Source organism: Mesocricetus auratus, unplaced genomic scaffold (genome assembly GCF_017639785.1).
Source record: "Mesocricetus auratus isolate SY011 unplaced genomic scaffold, BCM_Maur_2.0 Super-Scaffold_100009, whole genome shotgun sequence".
In the NCBI taxonomy this organism is placed as follows: domain Eukaryota; kingdom Metazoa; phylum Chordata; class Mammalia; order Rodentia; family Cricetidae; genus Mesocricetus; species Mesocricetus auratus.
This window is the reverse complement of record NW_024429193.1, coordinates 48,771,510-48,788,727: the sequence shown is the minus strand read 5'-3', so window position 1 is coordinate 48,788,727 and position 17,218 is coordinate 48,771,510. Positions and strand designations below refer to the sequence as shown.

The 17,218-nt window shown below is 47.9% G+C and overlaps 1 protein-coding gene across 2 annotated transcripts; it reads right to left on the bottom strand.

The window, feature by feature from the left end:
* Window positions 1–682: 682 nt before the first annotated feature.
* LOC101828115 (glutathione S-transferase Mu 6) lies at window positions 683–16,328 on the bottom strand. Of its 2 annotated transcripts, XM_013118123.3 has the most exons (10): window positions 16,253–16,328; window positions 16,058–16,168; window positions 14,302–14,409; window positions 6,235–6,310; window positions 5,734–5,798; window positions 5,393–5,474; window positions 5,198–5,298; window positions 4,208–4,303; window positions 4,013–4,123; window positions 683–2,339 (listed from the first exon to the last, which is right to left on the bottom strand). In XM_013118123.3, exons 2-10 carry the CDS (start codon window positions 16,118–16,120, stop codon window positions 2,250–2,252), a joined length of 792 nt encoding a protein of 263 aa, XP_012973577.3. In that variant the 5' UTR covers window positions 16,121–16,168; window positions 16,253–16,328; the 3' UTR covers window positions 683–2,249. The 2 variants fall into 2 exon arrangements, with proteins under 2 accessions (XP_012973577.3, XP_005076674.1); XM_005076617.4 differs by lacking the exons at window positions 14,302–14,409; window positions 16,058–16,168; window positions 16,253–16,328 and adding an exon at window positions 6,564–6,710.
* Window positions 16,329–17,218: the final 890 nt, after the last annotated feature.

The following is a 17,218-nucleotide window of genomic DNA, read 5'->3' as shown; positions in this document are numbered from 1 at the left end:
CTTTGTTGCAGTAACCAATGTGTACAGGTATGTTCAATAGAACACAGCCAGACCCATTCCTTATGTGGACTTTGACATCCAGCAGAGGTATTAAAAAAGAAACAGGACGGATCGGGAGATGACTCAGTCTACAAAGTACGTGTATGCCATTCAAGTACAAGGACATGAGTTCAGTCCTTTCCACAGGCCAAGCTAAGTGCTGCTGTGATGTGAACTGCTAATCCCCAGGCTGAGGAGATGGAGACTCTCTGAAATTACTCTGTAGACAGCTTCCCCAAACCAGTGAGTGCCAGGTTCAGTGAGAGATCTTGTCTCAACAACTGAGGAAAAGGTAGCTTGAGGAAGAGAGCTGATGTCAACTGTTGACCTCCACGGCACACACACACACACACACACACACACACACACACACACACACACACACACACACACACACACCAGGCCAGGAACTATCGACCATTTACGGAAAGCATTTTCTAACTTCTGATATAGAATGATAATAATATTACTCTGACTTAATATTTCTGTCTTCTTAACTTTTATAAACTTCCATTAACATCTTTTTCCTGATGTTGTTGCATCTGTGTTTAAGTTGGTGTTTAAGTTGGTGTTTAAGTTGGTGTAAAGGCTAGATTAAAGGATTTTGACCTTATCAGATTAATCAATACTTCTCTTCAATGAATAAAGGAAATAATCTCTTTTATTACAAGCCTTACATTTTAATTAATCACTTATTTCATAATGACTCTCACATCCTTCCCAAGAGTGCTTACTTCTTCACTGCTGTAGTAGGCAGCAGCTGGAACTTGGCAATGCCCAATAGGGCTACCCTCCAACCTGTTCTTAGATAGTAGGAAGTGCTTAGCAAAGGCCAGAATCCATGATCTGGCTGCCATTGAGGATCCTGCTCATTGGATGCTTCTTCAATGAGTCAAGTTCCTTGCTGGGTGACTTGATAGCACCTCTAGTCACACACTGCTGCTTTGGTGCCTGGGAAAGTAGACCTGTCCATCTCCAGTTGCTCAAAGTCAGGTGCAGCCTCTTAAGTTTCAGATGAGAGTGAGTCTCCGGGTTGGACTACAGCACCTCCACATGGAAAACGGTACCTTGTCCTATGGTTATTTCCAGAGCTCTTCCTCCAAACACTGGGACAAGAATCTCTAAAGCAAATCTTCACAATTTCCTGAACATTAGCAATATGCCAGACGCTGTGGGACATATCAACAAGGCCAGGATCAAAGAGCTGATGATTGAATTTGTTGAAGATCCCACAACACAATCACCAACAGTAGGGAATATTTACAGCAAAACCTCTTGGAGAGAGAGAGAGATAACTTCTAGGTGAGGCCAGACACTGATTTGGAGCCTGCTCACCCTTTGCGCATCAGCCCAGCACCTCTCAGATGCCAGGCTCACAGGTAGTTGCACATAGCCAATGGAGGTACTACAACTGCAGGATTATGAATGAGGGACTGCTAAAGGATCCCAGGTAAATACCGTAGGGGACATTGTGATCTCTCTCTTTTTTAAAAAGATTCGTTAATGTGTGTATGTGTGTCTGATTGCCCAAGTTCATGTGTGCCAAGTGTATGCGAGGGCCGGAGCAAGCAGCAGACAGCATCAGATTCCCTGGAGTTGGGTTTACAGGTTATTGTGAGCCCCCGTTGTGAACCAAATCCAGGTCCCATGCAGGAACAGGAAGTGCTCTTAACAGATTAGCCATATTTCCCATTCCTGTGCATGATCTTACTTCATGCCTAATTGAGAGCCCACCCCCATGTCCCCATCACCTAACTGTCCTTATGAATAACAGAACAAAAATCATAGGAGATAAGACAGGACACAAAGCAAGTGTGGCTCATTCTTTACTAGAGATCTAACAAGGCTGGGCCATCCCACTCTTGGAGACCGAGCCTGCATATCAGGCAGCATGGATCTTTGGGCAACAGTGGCGGGGGGGATGGGGGGTTGGGGGAAGAGTAAAGGCACCAACTGAGCTGCTTAAAGCACAGTGAGGTTGTCTGGGAAGAAACATGACAGGAGCAAATAAGAGAAGAAAGGGACTTTGGCAAGGGCAAGGCTTGAGTGAAAAAAACAGGGTTCTTGTAGAGGGGAAGGTCATGAAAAGACAGGAAGAAATGGGGGGGCTGATGCAGAGAAGTTACTGGAAGCTAGCTGCAGCCCAGTCAGTGTCCAGGGCACCTGGGTCACTGACAGGTCTTCCCTACCAGTAGTAGCAGTGCAGGGTCCTACTTGTTACCCCACATGGCCTGTTTTAAGTACACAGGGCTCGGGAGGAAGCGGCTGGTCTTCATGTAGGCAGAGATCTTCTTCAGGTCCTGTGGGTGGGAAGGAGAAAGCAGGATCTCAGCCCTGCAAACTCACTCTAGGAACATCCAAGAGACTTTAAAATCCAGATGTAGAAAATTCACCCAACCACTATGCAAAATCAGGCCCAGCATCACCATTCACCATCACCACTCGGTAGGGATGCTGAGGTACCCAGAGGTTAGGGATCTTCCTCATTGTCCTATGGCTAAGAGGGTCAGCCCAGTTCTGTGGCCACCACTCTGCTCTCTGTACACTCCCCTCCTGCCTCCCATAGTGGGCACTGTCACTCGTGGCTGCATTGACATGCCTATGACAAAAAGAAGCAAGGATGCAGAAAACCAAAAGGGCTGAGAACTTGCATGTGTAGCTTAGAAGAGAGCCCAGGTCCCACCCAGTGACTCAGCAAACCCTGAGTGTGAGTGGAGAGCCGTGAGGGGACTGTAAAGCAAGGGGTGGCCAGCTCCGGCTGTTCACCTGAAGCTTCTCCACTTGAAGCCTGGGCACCATCTCGCTGACCTCCAACTAACCCCATCTCTAGCTCTGGTGCAGTTGAACGTGTTACAGGACACCTCAGCAAAGAGTGCACAGGTCATTTCTAAAGACCAACAGAGCCAGAGCTACCAGGCCCCAACAAGCTACACCCATCTGTGCCTACAACAAGGGCTTCTGGACTCCACAAACTCTCCTATCCCTGGGGCAGGCCATCCCAAGGCCACTCCATTCCAGAACCAGGGCTGATGAGAACTAACTAAAAATTAAATGCATCCCTTGATGGAGAGTGGAGAAAGAGAAACTTCCAGGCTGAGTTCTGTTGCAATATGCAAATCTAGAAAAAAAAGTGGGACGTGTTCACGTCAAATGTCAAACCAGAGAGGTCAGCATAGCGATGATTAACTGTGAGATGAGGGCCAGGCGACCATTTGATGCCACACGCATCCCTGCTGTGCCTACTGCTTCCAGCTGCACTCAGTTCCAGAATGTCCTGCTGGGCCTGGCCCCATGCCACACACAGGAAAATTCCAAAGAATCCGAATAAAAATAAAAGTATGACCTCACTATGTGGAGGAACATGAGATATGAAAGAAGAGAGAGAGGCGAGAGGTACCCACCAACAGAACTCAAGATAAAGCCATCCCCCGGGAACAGGGTCACCATGCTTCCCTGTCATGGACGCTACTATTGCAGATCAGGTGTGACCGCTGAGGATGTCTTGGCTCTGCACATCAATCTGCCTTGGTCTCAGCCTAATAATGGTTGCAGAAACAAGCACATTCTTCACATGTTCTGCATACCACAGGTCCTGGGCAGGAAACTCAGACTGTACAAAGGCCTGACTTTCCTTTTTGCACAAATCAGAGAGACAATGAATGCTTCCTTTAGAAGCCAAAGGCAGTCAGGAGCCCAGAGCAGTCTCTGCTGGTGCTGGGACCTTGAGCAAGCAGCTGGCCCTCCACAATCGCAGATTCCTTATCAGCCCAGTGGGACATCTAACTCTATCCAGGTTGCAGGCTGTTGCAAGGATACCCTGACTCCACAGATGTAAGAGGCTGCTCACAGGTCCTGACAGAAAGCCAGGGCTCAGTAGTCCCTTGTTATTCTTCTTTTAACCCTCAGGACTAGGGAAGCATCCTGGAAAGGGGAAGGGAAGGATATCCAAGAGGAAGGAGGATCAGGGCGTCACCTCAAAGCGGGCCACAAAGTCCTTCAGGTTCGGGAAGGCATCCAGGCACTTGGGTTCAAACATTTGGTGCTGGTCCAGGACATCATAGACGAGGAAATCCGCAAAGGTGATCTGCAGGAAGCGAGGGTCAGTGGGATGGGGTCTGGTTGCCTGTGAAAAATGGCAGCTCCTCCTCCCCACCAGTTACCTCTTTACCTTGTCCCCTGCAAACCATGGCCGAGTGCCCAGGAACTCGGAGTAGAGCTTCAAGTGATCTGGGAGGCCCTTCAAGAACTCTGGCTTCCGTTTCTCCTGAAGCAGAAAACAGCTGTCACAACCCTCATACAGGCCCCACGGGAGACAGTACGGCCTCCAGGGTTGGGCAAAGGAGCAGGCACCTTCCTAATACTGGGCCTGCACCATTTGATACCTCACTGTTTTCATGGTTAGACTCCTATCTGCTAGCCTCATCTCTCAGTATCTCAGGAGTGATTGAAAGCTAGGTGGGAATGCCACACTGCCCCTGAATCTGTCATGACTGACATCTAACCTAGGACCTCGTGGGTAACTGGCAGATTCTCGGCCCAGAGGTCCAATAGAAGCAGAAAAGCAAAGTACTTAACAATTTCAAGAGAAGAGATGGAGTGATCTCTAAGCGATGGTACAAGAACAAATACTCCAACAGTATCTGAGTAGGGCGAATATAGTTGAACGGTGTTAGGTGTTGGAAGGGACAGTGGTCCTTCAGCTGACCACAAGTTGCCTTTCAGCAACAAGACCTCATCTTTGCCACTACTGAGGGCTCAGCTCTGGGAAAACTGTTGGGTATGTTCCCGAACACCCAGGACTTCTTTCCCTCTGGTTGTCATCTGCGAACTCCAGGAGTGGTAGTTGGCGTGTGAATTGGACAAGATGGTACATGGCAGTGGTCAAGGTCAAAGTTGAAGAGAACTGAGCGTATGAGTTTACTACCTAGGAAATGAATTCCCAACCATTGGTGTCACGACAATACCTCAAAACTTGGAATTGACACGTGGTGTTTATTGACAAAATGGGGGTGGATTGGGAACTCAACATGTTTGTACGATTGGAAAGCTTGGCTAATTAGTATGGGTGGGTTCAAATTCCAGACAACAAGTGTAAGTATGAACACAAGCCCTTAATGCCTCCTACAAAGCCAGGCTATGCCATACAGGAGGGACTCACAAAGTCAGGGCTGTAGCAGAGTGTGCCCATCTGAATGCGGCTGTCCATAACTTGTTTCTCCAAAATATCCACACGAACCCTCTCCTCTTCTGTCTCCCCACCTGCAGCACACACGACAGAGACTCTCAGCATCCCAGCCAAGCCAAGCCCAGGGAGGTGACCACCATGCCCCACCCTGCAGCCAGCCCCACTCACACAGGTTGTGCTTGCGGCCAAGGTAGCGCAGGATGGCGTTGCTCTGGGTGACCTTGTGGGACCCATCAATTAAGTAGGGCAGCTGGATGGACAAGCAGGGACAGTCAGATGTGTTGCAGGTACTGTGCATCCCTTCCCTGGGTAAGGACAGACACAGGGCCTGGCACTCAGTGTGCCTGGCACGGTGAGCCCTCTGTGAACACACTGAATGGAAGAGCTGGACAGATGACATGAAGAGTTGGGACACAGCCCATCATAGAGACACCGTGCAGCCTCCAGGAGCAGGTGAGATGAGGTGAGGACGCCATGCCCTCCCCAGACCTCCCCTTCCCTGCACCTACATTGGGAAAGTCCAGGCCCAGCTTGAACTTGTCATTCAGCCACTGGCTTCGGTCATAATCGGGAGCTGTAGACAAGATAATGGGAAAAGAGATGAGCTGCATCTAAGCCTCCTTCCCCAGAACCCTCCCAAAGAGTCGAGGGCGGGGCCCCTTGTGCAGGGAATATGTAGTCTGACCCAGAAAATCTTCCATCCCAAAGTGGTGCATTTGAATAGTGCCTTAATGGCTGTAGGCCTTCCATGACTAAGGCTTACAAAATCACTAAGCCAGTACTGGGCAAACCTCAGTCAATTACAGTCAGAAAAGGGCCAGCATACCACAACCAAGGTTTTGTATTGAAAAACAAAGATGTACCCTAAAAGAGGTTTCTAGAAGGGATTCCCTCTGGGTTCACCTGGAGCTGAGCCACAGAGCTGAGAAATGGCACCGTCAGCGTCAGAAGCTGCTGGGCACCAATGGACAGAGCTGGGGAAGAATTTGACTAAAAGAGGGTGTCATTACCGTCCCCCATGGTGTATCTCTTCTCTTCATAGCTTGTCTCTGTGTATTCCAGGAGCAGGCGGATGGCGTGGCCCAGCTGAGAGAGATGGCCCGTAACAAAAGTCACAGTTGGTGAGATCCTAGATGTGTGACTTCACCCCCTCTAGGAAGTCTCCCCACCTTTCACTAAAAAGAGAGATGGGGCGGAGGGAGGGAGGCAAGCCGAGAGGAGGGACTGGGCAGGGTGGCTCTGACAGAGACAGGTAAAGGGCTCAAGAAAGACCTGTTGGGAGTCTTCCTTTGTGCTGACCTTGGGCTCTTCCCACCTGGGGGCCCAACCTTTCACTCACTCCACGGATATCCCAATAGCCCAGAGTCACGGGCATGGTTCCTGTTCCAGCCTTGGAGATTGCAGTCAGGCCACGGCCAGAAGGCTCCACTTACAGATGCTGGCACAGCGTGGACACTGAGCAGTTCCAGAGCGGCTCTGCCCCGCCCCTAAGTGAGCTAGCCCCGCACCCCCACCCCGAACCACAGAGCCCAACCCACCACGACTGTGGGAGTCAAAGCCAATCCAAGCCCAGGGGCTATAATCTGGAGGCGGGGCTGAGTTTTCAGATAACAAAGGCAATGACAGGCTGGCCTGCTCTAGTCTGCCCCCTGCTGGATCCTCAGGAAGTTGGCGGTATCCCTGGAGACCGCCAGTTATGACCTGTTCCACCCCTCTCCTTTCCTTATGGACTGGTTTTCACACCTAGACTGTGGGAATCTGTCATTCAGGGAGGCTCAGATCTCAACGTATGGATGAAAAGGCATTCTCTCAACCTAAGAGTCTATTCTTGAACCCATCACTGGAAGAAGGAACTCTGCCATTCTAACAAACTCCAGGCTTTATTGTCCACACAACCTGGAGGTATAGGAGCAGTGAAATGTGTCTTTGGGGCGGGGAGGATTTGGGGGCTGTCTGGGTGGTTTGAAAGGAAATGCCCCCCAAAGGGAGGTGTGGCCTGGTTGGCCCGAGTGTGTCACTGTGGGGGCAGGCTTCGAGGTGTCTCTCCTCAAGTTCACTCAGTGTTACAGCCGACTTTCTGTTGCCTCTGAGTCAAGATGTAGCACTCCCAGCCCCAGAAGCACGTCTGCCTGCACGCCATCATGCTCCCTGCCATGATGAACTCTGAAACTGTATGCAAGTGCCCCGCCCCTCCCACGATTAAATGTTTTCCTTTTGTGTCTCTTTAGAGCAATGCGAACCCTGAGACAGCAATTTACAGGAGAGCATTTAATGAGAGTTTACAGTTTCAGAGGAAGAGTCCATGGCCATCGTGGTGAGGAGATGCCAGTAGGCAGACAGACAGCCAGGCATGGTGCTGACGCAGTAACTGAGAGCTCACATCTGATCTACAAGCAGGAGGCAGAGAGAGAGCTAATAGGAATGGCATGAGCTTCTGAAATCTCAAAGCCCACTCCCGGCGACACTCGTCCTCCAGCAAGGCCACACCTCCTAATCCTTCCCAAACAGTTTCACTAACTGGGGACCCAGCTCAAACATATGAGCCTATAGAGGCATCTCATCCAAATCACCACCAGGACCCAGCTCAAACATATGAGCCTATAGAGGCATCTCATCCAAATCCCCACCAGGACCCAGCTCAAACATATGAGCCTATAGAGGCATCTCATCCAAATCCCCACCAGGACCCAGCTCTTTGGTCATCAAGCTAGTGACCATATAAATTAAAGAGTACTTTGGCCATATCTGTGAGCTAAATCCAAGAATCAGATACAGATGGCTTGTGAAATTGAAAGGCTCCCATCACCATGGACAGAACCCTGAACTCAACAACACAGTGGCCAGAAGGGACCAGATAGCTCTCCTGATTCTAAGGGACAACAGGATTCTGTCCAGAGAGGACCTTGAAGGACTCTGCAGAGGATTCAAATACCTAAGAGTCAAACATTCAGCTGTCCAACTCACTGGTTTCGGCCCTGACCCAAGGTCCTGCCTCATGTGTGTTTGGGTACAAGAGAGTGACTCAAATGTCTTGCAAATAATTGTGGCACCTGTGGTTAAAACTCAAAGACAAAACCTTACCAAGCCTCCCCCTTTCAGGTTCTTAACTTCAGTGACTTTTAAAAACAAAATTTAAAATGAATTTGAAAACAGACTCAAGAGGCAGGGGGATGGCTCACTTGGTAAGTATTTCCCAGTCAATGCTAACCCATATGAAAAAGTTTATCATGGCGGCAGACACTTATAAACCCCAGTGCTGGGGAGGTGGAGACAAAAGTTTCCAGCAGGTTTCCTGGTGCCTGTCTAGCTGATTATCCAGTCTCCAGGTTTTGTGAGAGAGTTGTCTCAAACCCCACAGAGGGGTTGATGAAGACACCAGATGCCAATGTCTAACCTCCACAGACATGTGTACACATGTGCACACACAGGAACACATGTATACAACTCAGAGGCCTAAGGGTTGCAAAGTCAAAAATTAGCTCAGTGGGGAGGCAGAGGAACAAGTAAATATTTTAACATTTCTGTGAAGTTGGGGAGTACTTAGGCTGAGAGGGAGGAGAGAGAGAAGCAGAGGTCCTCTGGCTGCCCAAGCGCTGCCTATTAGAAAGCTCACTGATGGATCTGAACGGGGAGCACCAGCAACAGGCGAGCAGAAGCAGAGTCAATGGTCCCATGTCCGACCTTCATGCTGAGCTACTTCTCATCCGTTGAGCCTGTTACTTCCAGGGCTGCAGAGATTATCTGAACCAGCCAGCACACAGCTGAGGCACAGGCCACAGGCAGAGAGGGAGGATTCCAGACACAGACTCTACTCTCTGGGAGCGGAAGGTCTGCTGTGGGAGAATTCACTCCGTTCTGACATTGATGAATAGCAGTGTTCACTCAATGCAGTAGGATGCTATGAGCGATACTGGTGGCCGCACGCGGTAGTTCAGAGGACCTGTGTGCATGATCCAAACCCTGCCGGGCCCTGTCCAGCAGGGGGCGTGAGAGAACACGGAAAGTCTGGGCTAAACAGGTTCCGGCCATCTGACTGGAGATACTAATAGCATGGTTCTTCAAAATGTCTGTCTGTCCACATGTAGCCCACACAATGACTAACGCTCAGTATTTCCCCTCTGGTAAGTTCAAGTGATGGTCCCTGACCCCCACTGCCTCCCCACCCCACAACTTGCGGCCAGACCCTCTCACACAGGCTGCCAACATTGTAGGTGTTCCTGGACTTGATTATGGCACACTGCACCTCACCAATAAGATATTGACAGCTGCCACTCCACCCCATCTGCATGTTGGGAACTTCTCTTTCTCTCTCTCTCTCTCTCTCTCTCTCTCTCTCTCTCTCTCTCTCTCTCTCTCTCTCTCTCTCTCTCTCTCTCTCTCTCTCTCTCCCTCTCCCTGCCTCCCTCCCTGCCTCCCTCCCTGCCTCCCTCCCTGCCTCCCTCCCTCCCTCCCTCCCATAACTGAGATATAGCTCCCTTCTATGGAAAGGAGTGTCAGAGCTAGTCTTCCTCTCCCTGGTAAAGAGCCCCTCTGGGTAGCAAAGTCCTAAACGGAGGACTGTATGCAAGACAGGATCACTGTTCTATCATGTACAACTAGGCCTTTTGTTCTTCAAGAAGCCCTTGTCCAAAAATGTCCTTGGGACTTCAAGCACTTGTTTATGCCAGAAATACTATCTTAGTCTAGTTAGGTGATATCAGCCGGCCTTGGACCCAGTTCCTTGAGATACATCCCTTCTTCTTCTTCACTGCCCCCAACAGGGACATTAAAGGAACAGGCTTAGAAACTTCCTTCAGACCCTTACCATGTCATGCTGCCTGCCTACCAGTGATCTGCAAAACTCTTGCCTACAGGTCAACTAGACTCAGTGACCCCTTCTCCTCTTAAAACTGAAAATCTAACAAGGGGAAAGTACCCTAAAGAAGGAGGCTGAGACCCTGAAAGAGTCCATGAAGTAGAAATGCTTAGTCTCCTGGACTCTCCCCAGGAGATGAACTGTCTTCCAGGTTGCTGTCTCTTTGAGCTGAATCCTACTGCACAGAACACCGTGGAAATAGGGGGAAACTAGGCAAAGAAGTTTAACAAATAGTAAGTGAGGACAGGCTGACGAAGCCAACTCCAATGCAGTTTTTTTTCTTTTGTTTGTTGTTAAGAAAGCCTGTCTCCCTCCCCCATCCTCAGGAGCAAGAGGCACACTGAACGGAGGAGCCCACAGGAGGCTAGCCTCAGCCAGTCATGTTTTATTGTCTGTGTCTAAGTACTTGTCTTAGGCTGCTTCCAGCTGAGACCTTCAAGTGGATGTTTTTCTCTCTTCTAACTGTGAGCACAATGTTCAGAGATCTTTATGTTATCCTTAGGATATGAAAGTGAAGCTGCTCTTGATTCTCTTCTTTAATAATCACACGGCCAATTTCAAATCTAACGTAGCATTTGCCTTTTTTACTGGGAGCATCTGAATTTGGGCAGGGACTGCGCAGCAACCACCCATCGTTCTTTGTTTTCTTTCTTACTTATTTGTCGTATTCACTGTGGTAAACTCTATAGCACCACATTTGCCGTATGTCAGTTCAGTATTGCCACAGGCATCGATGCTGGCAGCTGTCACCACTCTGTGACTCTTCCCTCCAGCCTCCAGAAACCACCACCGCTGTGACTGCTGCGCATTCCTCGTATGTTATAGCTGCAATAGGGAGTGTACATATTCTGGACTCTAGAGTAGTGGGTGGCACTATCTCATGAGGTGGTAGACAATTTAGAACATGAGGCGAAACTGCAGAGAAGGAGCCTGGGAACAGTTCCTTGAAGATGCTCAGTCTGGGGATCCTCCTGCCATACCCTCTTCCTCTCACCCACCAAGAAGTGAGAAGCTGCCTCTACCACATGTTCTGGCCACCATGATATTCTGCCTAAGCACATGGGGCCAAGGGACCCTGGGCCAAACTTTCTGAAACATCAGCCTAAATAAATTTTTTGCCCTTAAGTTGTGTCCTGCCTAGTATTTTGTCAGAATGATAGGGAAAGTCACTAATATAATCAGAATTGTATAATGTTTGCAGTGATTTTTTTAACCAGTATTAATGGTTCAAGTTTCATCTAAGTTTTATCGTGTATCAAAATGGCCTTCCTCTTTAACACCAAAAATTATTCTTCTGTTTCTATACTGCATTTTTTCACACTCATTTGTAAATGGGTTCATGGGTTTCATTCATATTCTATTCACGGTAACAATACTTCTTTGAACATGGACATACAAACATACATGTGACTGGCCAGGTTGGCACATACTGAAATCCTAAGGCCTGGGAAGCTTAGGCAAGAAGATCACAAGTCTTGGCCAGCCTGGGTTACATAAATAATTCTTGGCCAGTCTGAGAGCTAAATAGAGAAATTTTGTCTTAAAAAGCCAAAAATAGTTATTTAAGTTCACTATATATGGTGCATATATACTATACATGATATGTGCATGTGTATTATATATGCAGCATATAGATATGGACCTTACTTTGAGTATATACCTAAAAAAGGAGTTGGTACATCATAAGTAATTCTATCACTTATCTTATGAGGAATGGCCTAATTTCTATAATAGTTGTAGCATTTTACATTCCAAGAGACAAAGCAAAAATGTTCCAATTACTCCATACAATTACCATCTGTAGTGACCAATCAGAAGCGTGTGAGGCAGATACTGAATGTAGTTTTGTTTTACATTTCTCTAATAAGTGGTTTTTGAACACTTTTTCGAGTGCTTATAGACACTTGCATATCTTTTCAAGAAAAAGAAAAGTCATTCAAGTCCTTTGCTTGAGTTTGAGTTGTTTGGTCTTCTCTTTGTTGCACTCACTGTGAGTGGTATACGTTCCATGGGCATGTCCAGAGCCTATGACTTCCACAGAATGATATCCAACAGAGGAATCAGAAAAGACCAGGAGGGACTGGAAAGATGGCTCAGTGAAGCACCTGCATAGTGTGCATGCTCACCCATCTGGGTCTAATTCCCAGCACCTGTGGGAAAGCCAGGCTAGGAAGTGTGAGCCTGTCAATTTCAGGGCCGGGAGATGGAACTTACTAGCCAGACAGTTCAGTCAAATCAGTGAGATTCAGGCTCACTATGAGACAATCTAAAAAAAAGTTAGATAGAGTGGTTGAAGAAGACATCTGATATTGTCAATCTCTGGTTTCTGTACACACACACACACACACACACACACACACACACACAGTTTCACTCTCATTTAATATTTGTGTCTACCTACTTAACTTTCATCACATTCCCTTTAACTTCCCTTTTTCCTGTATTTAATCTGTGTTTGAATTAGGTTTTCTTTGTCTGTTTGTTTTTACTTTCATTGACTCTTTGTGGATTTCACATCATGCTTCCCAGTCCCACTTACCTCTCCATCTCCTGGAATCTGCCCTCTATCCTGGCAACCCCCCAATAAAAACAAACTTAAAAGAAAACCCAAAAACCAAACAAAGAAAAAAACAAAAGAAGAAGGAAGAGAAGGAGGAGAAGGGGGAGGAGAAGGAAGGGGAAGAGGAGGACCCTATCATGGAAGCTAGAGTACAGCCCGCTGAGACACACAGTTTACCCTTTAGTCTGCTCATGTGAGTCAATGTTTAATAAAGGCTTATCAGATTAATCAATACTTCTCTTCAACAAATAAAGGAAATAATCTCTTATCTTACAAGCCTTACCTTTTAATCACTTATTTCATAATGACCCTCACATCCTTCCCAAGAGTGCTTACTTCCTCACTGCTGTAGTAGGCAACAGCTAGAACTTGGCATAAGGACAATGACCAGCAGGGTTGTCCTCCAACCTGTTCTAAATTATAGATAGGTATAAGGAAGTACTTAACAAAGACCAGAATCCAGGATCTGCCACCAGCAGAAGATGCTTCTTCAACGAGCCCAGCTCTTGTAGGTGAGCTGACACAAAATGTCCACATACCTCTGCTCACATACTGCTGGACTTGGGCCCAGGAAAATTGGTCTGCCCTTCCTCAGTCACTCAGAGGCAGCTGCAGCCTCAAAAATGCTTAAGTGAGAGCAGCCCTCTGGGTCAGACAACAACAGCTCCTCATGGGAAATCTTCTGTATCTCATTCTATGCCTTCTAGGGGAACCATGGTTATCTCCCAAGCTCCCGAGCTCTAATTCCTAGCACTGACAGAAGGAGAGAGAGACACAGACAGACAGACAGACAGACAGACAGACAGACAGACAGACAGACAGAGAGAGAAGGAGGAGGAGGAGGAACACTGATGGTACACCAAACACTGTCATTCATAGCAGAGATCAAAAGTCCAACAATGCCTGGATCCTCCAAAGGAGCCTATGATTGAGTTAAGTGACAACATCCATAACCTCAGTCACAAGCAGCAGGAGACATCTTGAGAAGAAAGAAGAATGCTCAGAAAACTGAACGTTCAGTTTAGAAAAGACTTCTAGGTGAGAACAGATGTTGAGCGTAGGACCTGCTTACGGCTTCCCATCAGGCCAATATTGCTTCAAAGCCAGACACACAACCATACACAGCCAACAGAGTTATTGCATAGTGCAGGATGATGAGGAAGCCTGACTCAGAAGGAGCATCGTCCTGCAGGAATCCCAGGGTCATCTGGAATGATATCTAATTGAGAGCTCCAGTCACAGTCTCATTAGCCAGCTCTTCCTATGAACAAAACAATGAACACCACTCAACTGAGTCAATGCACTCAGTTTTTAGAGCCGCAGGCTATAGACAAGACACAGAGTCAGTGTAGTTCAAACAAGGCTGATCTCTCACACAACCGAGAGGACTATAGTAGGGTCATTTATGTTGCTCAAAACAAAGCCCAGAACTGTCTAGCTAGAAACCATAGAAAAACAAGAAAACGAAAGAACCAAAGAAGTGATGAGCTGAACTTGCAGAGCCTTCACTATAACTAGGGGAAGAGAGACACAGTGATCCTGGTAGAGGAGCAGGAAATGGAAGAGGCAGAAAAGAAGAGGAAGATGGATGCAGAGTGGACAGCGGGACCCAAAGATGGTTCAAAGTCCAGGGCACCGGGGACACTGTCAGGTCTTCCCTACCAGGAGCAGCAGTGCAGAGTCCTGCTTGTTACCCCACGTGGGCTGTTTTAAGTACACAGGGCTTGGGAGGAAGCAGTTGGTCTTCATGTAGGCAGAGATCTTCAGGCCCTGTGGGTGGGAAGGAGAAAACAGGATCTCAGCCCTGCAAACTCACTCTAGGAACATCCAAGAGACTTTAAAATCCAGATGTAGTAAATCTACCCAACCACCATGCAAAATCAGGCCAACAATCATCACCATTCAGGAGGGATGCTGAGGTACAGGAACGCAACTGACTACACCATTCTGCAGATCAGGTGTGACCACTGGGTATTTCTTGGTTCTGCACATCAGTCTGCCTTGGTCTCAGCCTCATGGCTGCAGGGACAAACACATTCTTCACATGTTCTGCATACCACAAGTCCCAGGCAAGAAACTCAGGCTGTGCAAAGACCTGACTTTCCATTTTGCACATATCAGAGAGAATCAATGGAGGCTGTCTTGTAGTGATATATATTATTTGTGACTTATTAAAGCTTGACTGGGGATTCAGAAAAGCAAAGTCAGCCTCAGGCTACAGAGATCAGGCAGTGGTGGCACACACCTTTTATCCCAGCAGCCAGAAGCTAGGAGGTGGTAGTGCACACCTTTAATCCTAGGACTAGGGAATAAGAAGTGGATGGATCACTGTGAGCCCAAGGCCACCGAGATCTACACAAGATTGAATCAGTCTAAAAAAGAACTATAGCTCACACCTTTAATCCCAGCACTAGAGGGGTATTAAAGACAGGAGCAAGCCGTCAGTATGAGGCATTCATTCTCCAGCCATGCTGAGGAGAGGTTACAGTCTGGTGAGAGGTTACAGCTTGGTGAGAGCTTGTGGAGACAGGATCAGCCTGCTCAGCCTGAGGTAGACATAAGAATCTAGTGGCTGGCTGCTTTGCTTTCCTGATATTCAGCTTGGAGTCTGAACCCCAACATCAGTCTCTGGGTCTTTTATTTTTGGTGTTACGTTGTCTGTTGAGCTGGACTGATCCAAGACGTTTATTCTCTGGGGCTCTAGTGTATGGAGAAGGGACACAGCTCCTTCTCTAAGGCCAGGAACATGCTTGGCAGAGCCAAAAACCCTCAGGACTCTGCTGCTTCAGATCCTGAGAACCCAGCTCTTACCACTGGGCAAGAGTATGGTTATCAGTCCCAAGGACACTGTGTGCTCACACTGTAATCTCACATTCTGTTTGTCCAGCATTGCTTGATTAGCTTTCAGCTGACTTCACACCATTTCTCCTCCAGAAATAGCATGTAAGATGCTATACTTCTTAATAAGTTTCCTTGGCATAAGACACAGCTTGTGCAAGACCTCCCAAGCCTAGCCTTCACCTTGTTTATCTTCTATCTTTCTCTTCTCCTGGCCACCTTCCACTTAGGACCCTGTCACTGAAGAACAACTTTCTGGTCCAGGTCAACTGCCTTTAGAAGCCAAAGGCAGTCAGGAGCCCAGAGCAGTCTCTGCTGGAGCTAGGACCTTGAGCAAGCAGCTGGCCCTCCACAATCGCAGATTCCTAATCAGCCCAGTGGGACATCTAACTCTACTCAGGTTGCAGGCTGTTGCAAGGATACCCTGACTCCACAGATGTAAGAGGCTGCTCACAGGTCCTGACAGAAAGCCAGGGCTCAGTAGTCCCTTGTTATTCTTCTTTTAACCCTCGGGACTAGGGAAGCATCCTGGAAAGGGGAAGGGAAGGATATCCAAGAGGAAGGAGGATCAGGGCGTCACCTCAAAGCAAGCCACAAAGTCCTTCAGGTTCGGGAAGGCATCCAGGCACTTGGGTTCAAACATTTGGTGCTGGTCCAGGATATCATAGACGAGGAAATCCGCAAAGGTGATCTGCAGGAAGCGAGGGTCAGTGGGATGGGGTCTGGTTGCCTGTGAAGAATGGCAGCTCCTCCTTCCCACCAGTTACCTCTTTACCTTGTCCCCTGCAAACCATGGCCGCGTGCCCAGTAGAGCTTCAAGTGATCTGAGATAGCCTTTGAGATCTTTGTCTTCTGTTTTTCCTGAGGTAGAAAACAGTTGTCACAACCTTTGGACAGCAGAGCTCGGGAGAAATGCTGACCTCATAGGGCAGTGGGGAAGAGTGGCCTCTTCTCTAACACTGGGCCTGCGCCACTGTGCGGGCTTCCATGTAACACACCACTGTTTGCTCAATCAGACCCTACTCTGCAGCAGAGTTCACTCTGAGGACAAGATAGAAACACCACACTAATATTAGATGGGAATGCCACGCTGTCCCTGGATCTGTCACCACTAACATCCAAACCAGACATGGTGTATTAAACCCAGGTTGTTAGGGTGGCTGACAGATTCTGCACCTGCAAGTCCAGTGAAACCAGAAAAGAAAATAGTTAACAGTCTCAAGAGAAGAGTCCAAATCATTTCTAAGGGATGACACAAGAACAGGGTCAATATTTGAACAGCATGAGCAAAGTTGAACCATGGTTGATGCTGAAAATGGCAAAGGTCCTCAGGCTGACCGTGAGGTGCCTGTTAGGGAGAGGGCCCCTCAGGCTGACCATGAGCTGCCTGTTAGGGAGAGGGACTCTCAGGCTGACTGTAGCTGCCTGACATAGAGAGAGGCCTTTGAGTATTGCTTCTACTTGGGACTCAGCTCTGTGAAAACTGTTGGGCAGATTTCTGGCTATATTAGACTTATTTTCTTCTGATTTAAGCCTATGCGCTCAAGGAGCGGGTAGATGATGCATGACCAGTCAGGCAAGATGGCATACAGCCATGGTCAAGTTCAAAGTTGGAGAGCATTCCAAATACAAAAATTTATATATACAAAGAACTCAAGAAACTAGAAATCAAACTACCATATAATCCAATTTAAAAATGGAGTACATACCAGGAAGTGGTGGCGCACGCCTTTAATCCCAG

What these genes read in the sequence shown, in the direction of transcription:
- LOC101828115 (XM_013118123.3), bottom strand. Translation starts at nt 16,120, where the DNA reads ATGTTTGAACCCAAGTGCCTGGATGCCTTCCCGAACCTGAAGGACTTT. An exon ending in ACTCTGCACTGCTGCTCCTG is followed by an intron (nt 6,311 to 14,301) that starts GTAGGGAAGACC and finishes CATCTCTCTCAG; the next exon opens with CTGGGCCACGCCATCCGCCT. An exon ending in GAGATACACCATGGGGGACG is followed by an intron (nt 5,799 to 6,234) that starts GTAATGACACCC and finishes TCTTGTCTACAG; the next exon opens with CTCCCGATTATGACCGAAGC.